The 13,387-nt window shown below is 34.8% G+C and overlaps 2 protein-coding genes across 3 annotated transcripts; both read right to left on the reverse strand.

Annotated features, from left to right (window-relative positions):
* Positions 1-899: 899 nt before the first annotated feature.
* LOC110784294 (uncharacterized) lies at positions 900-7,892 on the reverse strand. 2 transcript variants are annotated; one of them, XM_021988737.2, is made up of 6 exons: positions 7,729-7,888; positions 7,526-7,629; positions 3,657-3,913; positions 2,782-2,872; positions 1,592-1,658; positions 900-1,319 (listed from the first exon to the last, which is right to left on the reverse strand). In XM_021988737.2, the coding sequence occupies exons 2-6, from the start codon at positions 7,528-7,530 to the stop codon at positions 1,266-1,268; spliced, it is 474 nt and encodes a 157-aa protein (XP_021844429.1). In that variant the 5' UTR covers positions 7,531-7,629; positions 7,729-7,888; the 3' UTR covers positions 900-1,265. The 2 variants fall into 2 exon arrangements, with proteins under 2 accessions (XP_021844429.1, XP_056698777.1); XM_056842799.1 differs by lacking the exons at positions 900-1,319; positions 1,592-1,658 and adding an exon at positions 2,361-2,572 and having other exon boundaries at positions 7,729-7,892.
* Positions 7,893-11,301: 3,409 nt separating this feature from the next.
* LOC110784238 (uncharacterized) lies at positions 11,302-12,217 on the reverse strand. Its single transcript, XM_021988665.2, has 2 exons — positions 11,917-12,217; positions 11,302-11,821 (listed from the first exon to the last, which is right to left on the reverse strand). Exons 1-2 carry the CDS (start codon positions 12,095-12,097, stop codon positions 11,598-11,600), a joined length of 405 nt encoding a protein of 134 aa, XP_021844357.1. The 5' UTR covers positions 12,098-12,217; the 3' UTR covers positions 11,302-11,597.
* Positions 12,218-13,387: the final 1,170 nt, after the last annotated feature.

A 13,387-nucleotide genomic window follows, 5' to 3' on the forward strand; every position in this document is an offset into this window, starting at 1 on the left:
GCCTCGGTCCAACCCGACCCACAACCGTCTTTAGACTCTGGCACCCATCGGTCACTTCCCATCTTTTCTACCCTGTCCAGAGTTGTACTACTAGTTCAACTTATACTATCGGCTAGATAACAACCAACATTGTCTATTTAATCTAGATGGAAATGTTTAATCAGTTTTACTGTTTTTCGTGATTGTGTAGTAACTGTCCACTTAGTTAAAGATTGGATTATTGTAATTTACTACTCCCTTCGTCCCGGAATACTTGACCTGTTTTCCTTATCGGGTCGTCCCTTAATACTTGACCTGTTTTCAAAAATGGAATATTCTAACAATCTTATATTATTTCTCACTCCACCCCTATTAACCCACCTACCCCCTACTCCATACAAAAAATAATTAAAAATTCAACCCCTACTCTCCCCCAACCCCACCTCTTTACACATTTTTCACTAACTACATTAAAATAATACCCCACTATCAACTACTACCTATTAAACTAAATAAGTCAATTCAAGGCCCTTAAACTCTGCGCCGGTCAAACTGGGTCGAGTATTCCGGGACGAAGGGAGTATATGGTAGACAATGGTGCACACTGCACAGTGAGTGTAATACACTTTAAAAATACAAGTACTCCGTATATAGCTAAAAAAACATTACCTGGGAGAGAAAGTGAAATAATATACATCTAAATTGAAAAGTGAAATGATGAAGTATATATTTTGATTAAAAAAAAAGTTAAATAATATATATCTAAATTGATAAGGTAAAAGAAAGCCCTGAAAGAGACTTTGATATTCAACTAAAACATACTACAAGTATAAATAAAAATCATTAATTTCATAATGTGATCAATAGATAAATAGATATAGTGAAGTAAATCATATTTCATACAAGGTAGAAATTAAAGGTTGAAGTCGAAACTCAAAGCCACAATGGTTGACTTATATATTAAGAAAGTGTTACAAACTCGGGTTTCGAAGAACAGTTGAGCAAATTAAGGCAAAGACATGCAAAATCAGCAGAGTAAGTTTCATTAGTTTCAATCGAAACCTAGTTACAGCACATGAGGAAACAGAAATAAGCTATTAAAAAAAAAAAAAAAAAAAAAAAGTCACAACAATAATACAATTGAAGTTTTCCCAGGTGCATTTCTATCTTTCCTTCATTTTTTCTTAGGGATTAGCTAGCTCAAGAAGTTCTGCATGTAAGAAGTTGGTTTTGTCACTTGATTCTACGTAGACTACGACGTACCCAAACCTCGGCTTTGTCAGACGTTAATCGTACATCCCTTCCTGCTCCCAGATGTCCACAAGAAAATCTACCATTTCCTGGTGAAAATACACAGTGAGCCAAAAAGCTTTGTTATCGTCAACACAAACTTGTATATAATGCGGTCTTACACAAAAAACCGTCTTGGTAAATGGAGGCAGTTAGTTAAGCACTAGAGCTATTTGCTTAAACAATGAAACCAATTAGTTAAACACTGGAACCAATTAGTTAAGCAATCAAAGCGGGTTTTTTCGGTAAGGCGATCTTAATAAAAATTGACGAATGATTTTCATGCCATTAGGAAAACACAATTATGAAGGACATGGCTTACAGTGAGAGGTACTGGTTGACCAAATGGCTTGTTACTCCCGAGTAAGCTGTCATAAGACGCGTTCCAACTGCAAGGCCATAATAATATCAAGTTCCGTTGAAACCATGGTTGCTAACAAGATCAAACAGAAGGTGTAAAGGAACATAGTGTGAAATTTGATAAAAGATGAATCAGCCTCAAGTTAAAGAATTATTCACATTCGTATCAACAAAATCAACAGCGAGGAGTAGGGAGAGTGCGTTTAAAAGCTAATTCTTTTTAGGATAGAGAACAGCCAGATGCAACAGGGCTTTTCCGTACGTAAAAGATACTGATCTAATTCCTTCAACAAATACCATCGATTAGCCATGCATGGACTATTTATCATACTTCAAAGACTCAGGGTATGTTTGGTATAAACTTAGAAAAAGAAATGGAAAGAAAATAAAAAAGAAGGGGAAAGGGTAATGTTAACTATTACTAATTTTAGTTGTTTGGTATACCTTAGGAAAGAATTCACTTGTAACAAATTGGAGATTGAGGAGGGCAACAATGTTGTTACCAGAGGTTGGGAGAGGTAACAAATGGTGGTAAAACTTAAAAGTTACCCTTAGGAAATGGATTATGTTACCAATCCTCTTATACCAAACATTAGGTAATGGAAATAATTAATTGATTTCATTTCTATCACTATACCAAACATGCTCTAAGCGTACTAGCTCGACATGTTCTAAACAAGGTAACTGGAGTTCTAAATCCCCATCAAGCATGTTACAAAATGTCCTATCAGAAAATAATACCGTCTCCACCAACAAGATGGAGAGCAATAGTAGATAGCAAGTTCTACAAAATGAAGATAGCTTCCTCTACCTCATCCTTGTTCACCCTGTAAAATCCGTCATCTTGATCATAACTGGTCCCAAAGATCTCTTTCAGTTTTATTAACACAAGCTACTATGGTGGATGTCTAAACCACATAAACGGTTTCCAGCCATTGTGCCTCTGCTTCAATTAAACCTTACAGAAGTTTAAATTGTGTAGTGAATCAACCCTTTAAAATTCAGAAAACACGGAATTGGCACGGGTTGATAAACTCAAGACAACAAAATACGATAAGAATCACCAAAGAAGCCAGAACAAATCACCATACAATTTGCAGAAGATACAGCGACTAATTTGAACAGATCCAAAAACAAGAATACTTTGCTTACCTTATTTTTGGATCACGGATTTGTTGTCCTTTATTACTTTGATTTTTATTATCTACCCAGCGTTGCCTGGTCTGGTTCCAGAGATGGAGACCTGCCACCAACACATTCAAAAGAAGTAAGAATGGTGCATTGTATTCACCTAATTTTCACTTGTTTTTTCTCAACTTATTAGAACTTATTTTAGTTATAAATTGTACTTGATCAACCCTTATGTTTCCTGAACTTAACTGAACTTATTTTTTCTGAAATAAGTGGAAATAAGGTGGACAGAACAGAGCCTAACAAGGAAACAAGACAATATGTAGAAGAGATTAAAAACACCATTTGAAACGCTTCAAACTTGACCAGAAAATCAAAAGTTCATTGGAATATAGTTGACGCACCATGCTCTAATCAAGTGCAGTATAAATCCGTCCAGAAACAGTTCAATGGAGGCAGAAGATACTAATACTACAAATATAGATTGTAGAGGAAGAACAATTCCTAATCATATGAATTCATAGGACAGAGTTTTTATTTTTTTAATGAAAAAAATACTGAAAGTTAGGGTGGCCTTCTCTCAAGGCTGTATCATAGAACAGAGATGATAGGCTAGAAAGTGAAGCACAAAACAACAGAGAAGTGACCTAAAAAACCTATTCCCTTTGATGGAAATAACTATTACTATTACATTAAAGAAGCTATATGACATCCATATCCAGAACAAAGTTGTAAACTTGTATGGTTGTATAACAGTCTCATTCAAATATTAAGCAGTAATTATGGAACAGAAACCAAACTTTTGTCTTGAGAACCAGACCAATTAATAGCGCTATCAAATAAGATACCTGAAACTCAGTATATTGATCAAAATGTCAACTGTGCTTTGAATTTACCATGATTTACAAATTCAGAAGGAGGATTGGAGCTGCTGATACCAGCTGGTGTATCAGGGGCTTGAAATGAAGCAGTAATTGATGATAAGCTTCCTTGTGACTGCATCGCACTGTTGTCCATATCACACAGACTTGTCGTCCAATAATCTCTGGAAATACTGGGTATCCTTCCTGTTTGACCTTGACTTATACTGCGTTTTGGTCGCTCATCCAAGGATGCTATTGATTCAGGCTTAATGCCACATGCAAGGCAACCACTGCTCTGTTACAAAACATACATGCTGTTAAAAATCAATCACACTTGAGTATTTGACTAACATAACTGCACATAAAGCATTAAAAGGAACAAGCCAATAGTCATCAAGAGTAACATGCATAAACCTTACATAAAATTATAATTTACAGGCTTTAAAATGCAACAAATTTATGGGAAGTCGATATTTGAAAAGTGGATAGAACTTGAGAATTAGCTTGATGTTAACAGCAATTAGAACGATCTTGCTTGCAGACTAACCTAAGAACTCTAAATTGAGAAAACCCACCCAAAAAAAATATTCTAAAATTCAACTTTCTTGCCGAACCACTCAGTTGTTTTCCTTTGACTTATTGAAATCAGCGTATGTCAGCAGCAAAGTGTTTGTCACCATCCTAACTGGGATCATCCCCTGCAACAAAGAATGAATAGAACACCTGTATAGCATAAATTAGAATCTCGACCCAATTGGTCAAACCCATACAGTTTCTCATCACGAATTCACTTGCTATCTACAAAGTAGGTTTGGGTTAAATGGCATTGAAATGAGTAAACGTACTTATGCCAATTGCCAAAGTTTGTTAGAAAGCCTGAATTTATTTTCATCTCTGATGACATTGACATTGAACACAAGCCTATAAGAATGAGCTATAAAAGGCTCTGTCTTTCAGCTCTCTCTTACACTACTTCTTCATCCCTTTTACTTCTCTCTCGTTGTTTTAGCTCTAAAGGCCATTAGAATCAGCCTGCAGTGGTTCTCTTATAGATGGTATTTATCCATGTATAACGAACAATTGGGAATAGTTATCATCAATGTCAATACTTGAAGATTTATGACATAAAAGACGTCATTTTCAACTTAACCATTTTCCATTTCAAAAAGCTGATCACAAAATTAAACGATTTATACAAAACTATGGTGCCTGGAGTTTTCCAGGTAAGTTCAATTGAAGAACTGTATGTCTATCACACTTTACATGATCAAGAAACGCCCTTGCCTAATTGAAAAAAACATCCACAGGGAGAGGGTAACACAGTAACACCAAAAGACACAAAGCAGAAACAACTCACGATTTCCAAAGTTCAAAATATTTCATCCTCAGCACAAAACTCAAAGAAGTTGACCTCCAAAGAAAGCTTTCTCTACTGATTCCTCTCAAACCTTACATAACACGCAAATATGGAGAAATAGATGGCAAACAAACCCACTGTATTTTATAAAATATCTAAATCCAATATTTTTTATTTCAAAGGGTATGGAAGTGCAACCACCTCATAATTCAAAAGAAAACTCAAGTACCTCTCTAACTCATGCATCAAGGGAAATTAGGTTACTTACTCTGCAAATTATCATCAACACTTGGCAGAGTAGATTAACCAAAGCAAACAACCAACAAAAAGGCTTAGACCTTATGTAAAAGTATGTGGAGATTTTGTAAGTGGTTGTAGCAAGATTTATGTAAAAGTGCCAGAAAACTCCCCCTAACTAATCCCACTCAACCAATAAAAGTAGACAATTCACCAACTTGTGAAAAATTCTGCTCAACTCATCCAATCCATTGGGGTACTTACCTGCTATACTCGATTCTATGAGGAAATTCCTCAGTCCTCACCGAGATGTTCTTAAGCACCAAGTTAACAAGACTATGTAGAATAGCCATGTGAAAAGGATTATACATCCATGAAGATACGTTATGAAATTCATAAAGAACCCTTCAAGGTCTCTACACATGGAAGCAAACTTTCGTCCTACTCCCCTTTGCTGGTTTTATATTCTTCACAAGTTACCACTAAGATCTCTCTCTGAGTAACTAAAGCAGGCCCCTCATCATTAACATGCAAGTTGACAAGAGAAGTGATTTCAGTCAAGAACAAAACAGTAATTCACTCTGTCCTTCATACCCTCAAAATTTTCCACTTTCTACATCCCTAATCTTCTTAATCCAACAATATCTCGTTTAAGTTAACCTACGGCACTTGTGGGAAAACAAACATACTTTGGCTTAATATGGTTGTGAAGCATCGGCGAATCGGTCTGACCAAGCTACATTTGGGAAGCTTTCTGTACTTGATTGTAATGGCACTTCAAACCCAGACTAGATCATCCAGTAAGAATCAAGAGGCCTCGTTACAGTTTTGACTTCAGAATAGCAAGTATAGGTAATTAGGTAGAATGATGAGTTAGTAGTAGGTCTGATCAATGCTCATTAACCTCCAGCTCTATTTTGACTTAGTCAAGGAAATATTCAACATTCTTCTTCTTCAGGGTATGGTAAATGACACATTGTGATCCGACTAGCACTCATAAACCAAAGACTGCTTGCTATGTTGAAATGGAAGATCTCCCTAAAATTGCAAGAATGCAAACTGACAAACATATGGGCAATAAACATCTCCATGCTTCGTGTTGCAAATATCATATTGTCTGTACTTTATAATTTATACTAGAATAAGTCCAACATAAGCAGACAGTTCCATAAAGCATTAACTATACATTCAACTAAAACTCTACAGTTAGCTTGGTTAATAAATATGATAAAGAATAGAAAAGAAATGTCGTGGAAGAATGAGAAGAGAAGAGAAAAGAAGAGAAGAGAAGAGAAAAGAAAAGGACGTGAAGTAGCATTTCTGTCAAGTGTTTTGGAACCAAAAGGAATCCGTTGTAATACTTAATAACAAAGGACGTGTAAAGACAGTGCCAATTTTCTTTCCATCCAATTTCTCCGATTGGAAATAAAGTGTTTTATAAAGATATCTTCAAGTCACTCTTGTTCCATTTCCTACCAATTCATGTACCGTTAATGTAACCAAACTCTTCCTTCCTTCCTTCCGTTCCATCCAAATCTTCCCCGCCAAACAATGGCATAAATTCAAAACATCAAGAAAGTTGAAAATCAAAAGAACCAACTATTCATAAATGAAGATCCCCTCCCCACAAACAAAGAGACTTTGTATTTTAGTAACATCCATGAGCATAAATATAGTAACCCAAATTGTTATTCTTCCCTAATCAAGACGGTTGCTTTTAAAATGTCACAATTTTGAGATCCTTGAACACTAAAAACTCAAAAAGTTGAAGAAAAGTTCCTCCATTTGCAAATGCATCATCGGACACACTTTTAGCTTTCCATCCGCCGGCCAACAGTATTCTTTTTCCTATCTAATACGGAGCACCTAATTATGGTTCCAAACATTTCTTTCCTGGTGAATTAATTGAGCCATTTTGTATTTTTCTTAGATATGGTAGAATGAATCTTTGCAAATGCAATCAAACAAAATCGCATTATTCGTATATATTACTGGATAAGCACCTTAAAGGTGAATCTCTTACACTCTAAGAAACTATAGCTACAAGGCACACTAACAAATAACGCAACCCAAAACCAAAATAACATCCAAGTTGCACATCAAAGAACCATCAGTCCAATAAACTAGGATCAATAAAACCAAGCAAATGCAGAACTAAATTAGGTCCAATTTCGGCATAAACTCATCAATAATATGCACTACATTGGGAGTAATTTATCAACTACTAAATAAAATTTAGAAAAACCAATTAAAAAATAAAATCCAAACAAAACCGATTAAAAAAAATTGTTGAAGAAGATTAACTTACCCCATTCAAACAAGAATAAATTCACAAAACCCAAGATTTTGCTAGATTATTCTGGAATATTTCGACAACATTGATTGATTCCAGGAAGTCTCAGATCACAAGCCCTGAAAAATTCACAAAACCCCCATTTCAGAAAACCAATCAAAACTTGAAAAAAATAAAAATAAATTGAAGAAAGAGGGATCAAGGAGATAGGAATTTACCTGGGGTAAATGAGGACAATGAGATCAGTGAAACACTGCTTCCTGGAATCGAACTGTTCTTGATTTCCCCTTTCTTTGCTCCTCTGCTCTTCTCCTTCTTCTGTAGCAGATTGTTCTGGGTGAAAGGAAGAGAGAGAAAAAGAAAGAAAGAAAGAGTAACCCAGAAAAAGGAGAAACTAATATTGGGACGAAGAGAAGGTGTGATCACGGGCCCGCCTTCTATGACTGGGGCCCGAAATTAGGTGCCCGACCGGGCCGACACTTTTCTTAGTCGCGTGATTTCACGATTAAGATTTAAGAGTAGCAAAAAAGTTTTAGGCGGTGTAGTGCATATTAATCTGAAGAACAAGTAAGTGATAATAATAAATTAATCTTATCTCTTATCTAAAATACTTGCTAATAATTTTGTCACAAATGTAATATCGGGAATTGAAATGTACATAGTCTGTTGGTTAAAAATTAGTATTTCACAATATTAGTCACGCAATAGTTTTAATCTTATGCGGATAAATAAATAATTAATCATTTCGGATAAAATCGGAGAAAGTGACCTATCAAGTTTAGCTTTGTATTAGCATCCTAGGAGTATTATGTCATGGCATTAGAGTACATTATTACATTAAGAGTGATATACTCACACAATCTTCTCAAGTTTTTAATGAAGAAACTTATCATATAAATTTTCTTTTTAGGGTAGACAATTTGAATGATGGCTTTATATATATTTTGGATATGTTTGTTGGTTCGGTTAATTCAATCATATCCCGTATTTGCTAAAATTTTTGCAGTTAATGCTAAAAATAGAGCTTAATTTTATTTTTAGATTTTCCTGTATCGAATTAAAATCGATAAGATAATCACTTTAGATGACTCACATTAGACCTAAAAGTCATTTATCATAAAAGGGCTAATTAAATAGATTTCTATTCAACTTTCAAAAAAGGTCCAACTTAAGTCGACCCTAAAACCCTAAAATTGTCAATTATCAACTTAAGTTCAACTTTCGTCATCTCCCATAACTCAATCTATTGATTTCAACTAAAAATATCAAATCCCAATTAATGTATGACTTACGCTCCGTTTATTAGCATTTTTTTTTCCAGTTTGTTGCTTTTTAATAAAACAAAAATACTAGAATATAAAAACCATAAAAGGTAGTTTCAGTTTTCAGCCGTCGCTCTACAAATCAACATGACTATTATAAAAATAACAAAATTTGAGTTCATATTTTATCAATTAAATAAAATACTAAAAAATAATAACAATAATACCAAATAAGCCTTTGGTTTCATGCCTTTAGTTTTTTTTGGTTACTCAAGATTCCCTTTTCAAAATAATTGGTGCTTCATTTCTGGAAAACTAAAAAAAAAGTTTTTTTATATTTTTTTTTTTTACATAGGATTAATTTGCATAAAAAGAAACGTACAAACTACAAACTAAAGTACTTGGTTCTTATAGACCATTACACACATTACAAAACAAACAACAATTATACGTCTAAGAGGCGAATAAGTAGTTGGTTCTTTCCTTGCCGGCCCTTGATTGTTGTTATTGCCTTGTTTACACCACCAACGAGGCGTATTCGTTCCAAGGCCTCTTGTGATTGAGATTCCTTTATAGAAGATGGCGGTGACACCGGATTGCTTACCACTAAGATGCTTTTTTAAAACCCTGCACATATTCGGAGACGAGAAAAGACATGGAAGAGAAACAAAGCTACGGTCTTGGCGGGTAGACATTGTGAATTGCGCACAAGCGTCTACAGTCATTGAACATGACTTGATTAGCATGCTATGAACCCCCAAAAAATGGGGAGCAGCGTTCAAATATATGATTTTGAAAGCGCCAAGAATAACTCTTAGCACTAACCTAAAAGGAAGATTAACAAAAGTTAACCTGACCAAATTAAACCCAAGACCAAAGGACAAAGACCCTTCCTAATACCCACTTATTCTTCCCTCATCAGCCCAAAACCACCAATTCCGTAACCACAGGAGACGAAGCCCTCCAAACAACAAACACTACCCCCGACAGTTGAACTGACAACCTCGGAGGAGGAAAAGACTTCATCAAGCATGATCTTAGTAAACGTGTAAACAAAATCCAAGTTTTGATCACCTTTTAACCACCTTTCAACTACACTACCCAGGATGAAACGTTCATTCAACAGAGTAATAACTAGGAACCACATTTGACAACCACAATCAACAATCTTAACAAGAAACCTACCAACAAATTCGAAAAGAAACCGAGAAAAAACTACCCACATTAGCCCGTGAGCACAAACCCAAATCACAAAACCCAACCAAAATGCAACTCCAATGCCAATAAAAAAGAGACAAAACTCCATCACACAACAATTGGCCTAATAATCAATCCCAAAATTGAAACCCTCGACTAAAATCTTTACCTTTACCGCCAGGATCGGGGTGGTACGACACTACAAGACGGCGGCGGCGTTTTGAAGAGATTTGGGATTAAATAGCCAAAACACTTACCCGATCACAACCCAATGAAAAACGTTTCCTATCCCACCAAACCCTAACCCCTAAACTTTTTACCTTTACCACACTTTTATCGTGGCGGCGCTTGGGGAAGAGGTGAAATAGGCGTATGGAATTGAAGATCTGGTGAAGAGTCTCCCGAATTGGCCTCAGCGGAATGAGCTTGGCTGATCCGAACGCACTACAAACGACTAAAACAGCCGGCAAGAGAAGCAAGCTAAGAGGATTTGATAGTTCCGATGAAGGGAACTTATTTACCTCTTCTTCGTCGCCGAAAAAGCACCAACAAACGCTGCAACTATAACCTCGTCGGAGGTGAGGCGGCAGACACCTAATTACTACTACGGCTGCGGCACGCAAACTCGTCGGTGGCCGTTCAGGCTGTGACCACCAGCGAGCAAGCGGTCGCCGCTAGGTTTTGGGGGTGCTGTTTTGGGGGGTTTGCGTAGAGGAAAGCTAGAGAGAGAAAGGTTTTTAGTTACGCATCAATTTACCAATAGTTTTCTACCACGAATTTCTAATTATTTTTCGACAACTTTTGTGTAATACCGTCTTACAGGAAAGACCACTTTGATTGCTTAACTAATTTATATCATTGCTTAACTAATTAGTTCCGATGCTTAACTAATTAATTTTATTGTTTAACTAATTAGTACCGGTGTTTAACTAATTAGTTCTGGTACTTAACTAATTGATTTTATTGTTTAACTTATATGACATCAAGCCGGTCTTTTGTATAAGACCTTCTTATATAAAATTTGTATACTCCTTATTTTTAGATCCTCATTTTTTTAATATATAAATGCCATGCTTTTTATAAATTTATATATTAATGCTAAGGTGTAGACCAAAAATTTATTAGGAAAAAATCCATCCAAATCCAATAATTGGTGATTCTAGTACATCATTGGTGATGCTATTATTAAATGGTGCAATTATTTGTTTCAATCTAGGAAGTATATCACTCGTGATTCTAGTATCAAACTATGCAATGGTTTGTTTTAATCAACCAAATTCGTTGGATACAATCTTAATCTTTGGAAATCGAATCTCATTTGAATCATATAGGTATGTGGTAAAGAAGCTATATTCAAATTGTATTCTTCAACCTCCTTTTACAACATTGCATGCAGAAAATCACAGACACCTGTAAATCTACTGCCAAATTTCAATCTCTAGAAAATACACTTTTTTTTATGAGAAATTAAACGGATAAACTAAAACGATGCAATTCACAGTTCAACTGTACAAATTTCATCTTGAACTGTTTACTTTTGCTGTATATGTACCTCACAAACACTTCCCAGAAAAAAAAAGATAAAAGGAAAAAAAAAAGGGTTAATTAAACTAAAATTAGGATTAAAATTAATAAGAACATTTAACTTGATGAACTCGATCCCTCAAAATCCCTTGGTACAAAGCAGCTCGATTCGCTGGCATTCGACGAATTTCTGGGATTTTTTTATCATCAATAATCTCAACTTTCTTCTCCTTTTTCCCACTAATAATTCTTGTTAATTCACTCTTATGATCCTTAACATTATCAGCAAATTTCACCCTTTTATTCTTCCTTTTCTTATTTTTATCATCTGAGAAAAAAAACAGAGCAAATTTAAATCAGAAAAAAAAAACAAAATTTTTTGAAAAACAGGGGATAAACAGAGGAAATTAAAATACCACTTACCAGATGATAAACAAGAGCGTAAACAAGAATTAGGAAGATGGGTTTGTTGTTTAGAATCTGAATTTTGATGGTTTATTGGTAAATTCCTCATACAGGTAAGAGATAGGAAGATTACGGCGCCGGAAACCGCCATCGCGGTGGTCAAGATGACACTTTGTGAGCTCATAACAGAGGATGTCATGGTGGTTTTTCAATACACAAAAGAAAAAACAGAGAGAGGAGAGAGAAAGAGAGGTGTTAGTTGGAAGAAAGAAGAGGGAGGAGAGAGAAAGTGAGAGTTGCGCAAGAGGGAAAGATTTTAGTAAAAGGGGATGAGGTTTTATAGTTGGATGGGGGTGTGTTATTTGATTACACTACCTACTTAATTAGTGGTCTAGGTCAATTCTAAACTTGTAGTGAATGTCCAATTAAAACTACCCTTATTTTTATTTTTTTATTTTTTTATTTTTTTAACCATACCGTCGATAGTGAGTTTAATTTAAAATTAGATTTCGTCTATATCATACAGTAACGAAGAAAATCGAAATACAGAATAGAAGATACCGAGTATTGTAAAAGAAGTTTGATATAGAAAGTAAGAATAGATTTTACGTTTTATCCAAAACGATAATAACAACAAATGGAATAGTAAAATAGGAGTTAAAGCGACATATGAATTTTACAAAACTACTCGTATTACTAATCTATATTGTAGGCTTGTAGATAAAGCTAGAGCTAAAGAGTTGTTTTCCCTCTCTCGTTAAACACTTGTTGAAAGTCCCGTTTGCTACCGAGTATGTTTTTTTTTTTTTAATCAATGACACATTTATTACATTTATTGTTAAACACATTTTATAGCCTTTGTCGTGCTTAAAGAAGAGCCAACCAATGGAATAACCAACTATGTTATTCATTCATCATGTCTAGGGGTGCAAATGAGACGAGCCGGTCAATAAGCTACTCGGGCTCGGACTCGTTTAAAGCTCGTTTATGTTCGTTCATTTATTAAACGAGCCGACCTTGAACAACTTTTGAAGCTCGCTTAATAAACGAGCTTGAACATGAACATAGGTATGCTCGTTCATTTTAGTTCATGAACAACTTGTTCATTTATGTTCATGAACAACTCGTTCATTTATGTTCGTGAACAAGTTCGTCTAGTTATGTTATGTATCATATTTTACCATATATACGTTTTTCAAATATAAATAAAAATCATGTTTTTTACTTTTGAAATCTATAATAGAATACAAATATTTTGAAATAAAATTTTAATTGCTAAATTTGTGCTCTTTGACTCTTTCTAAATTATTAGTTTGTTTATCAAATGAAGTAATATACTTTAATCTTTTTTATTAGATATGATTATAATTTGTTAGATTTTCAAGTGGTTATACTCTAAAGCTCGTTTAAGAAAGCTCGTTCATGAAAAAAGCTCGTTTATAAACTCGACTCGATTAATAAATGAGTCGTTCGCAAACACAAAATCTTT

The sequence above is a fragment of the Spinacia oleracea genome, chromosome 4 (assembly GCF_020520425.1).
Source record: "Spinacia oleracea cultivar Varoflay chromosome 4, BTI_SOV_V1, whole genome shotgun sequence".
NCBI lineage: Eukaryota > Viridiplantae > Streptophyta > Magnoliopsida > Caryophyllales > Amaranthaceae > Spinacia > Spinacia oleracea.

Coding starts and splice junctions, on each gene's coding strand:
- LOC110784294 (XM_021988737.2), bottom strand. Junction 2,873..3,656: donor TTCTGAATTTGTAAATCATG/GTAAATTCAAAG, acceptor TGTTGGTGGCAG/GTCTCCATCTCTGGAACCAG. Junction 1,659..2,781: donor ATCCGTGATCCAAAAATAAG/GTAAGCAAAGTA, acceptor ATGGCCTTGCAG/TTGGAACGCGTCTTATGACA.
- LOC110784238 (XM_021988665.2), bottom strand. CDS start 12,097: ATGACATCCTCTGTTATGAGCTCACAAAGTGTCATCTTGACCACCGCG. Junction 11,822..11,916: donor ACGCTCTTGTTTATCATCTG/GTAAGTGGTATT, acceptor TTTTTTTCTCAG/ATGATAAAAATAAGAAAAGG.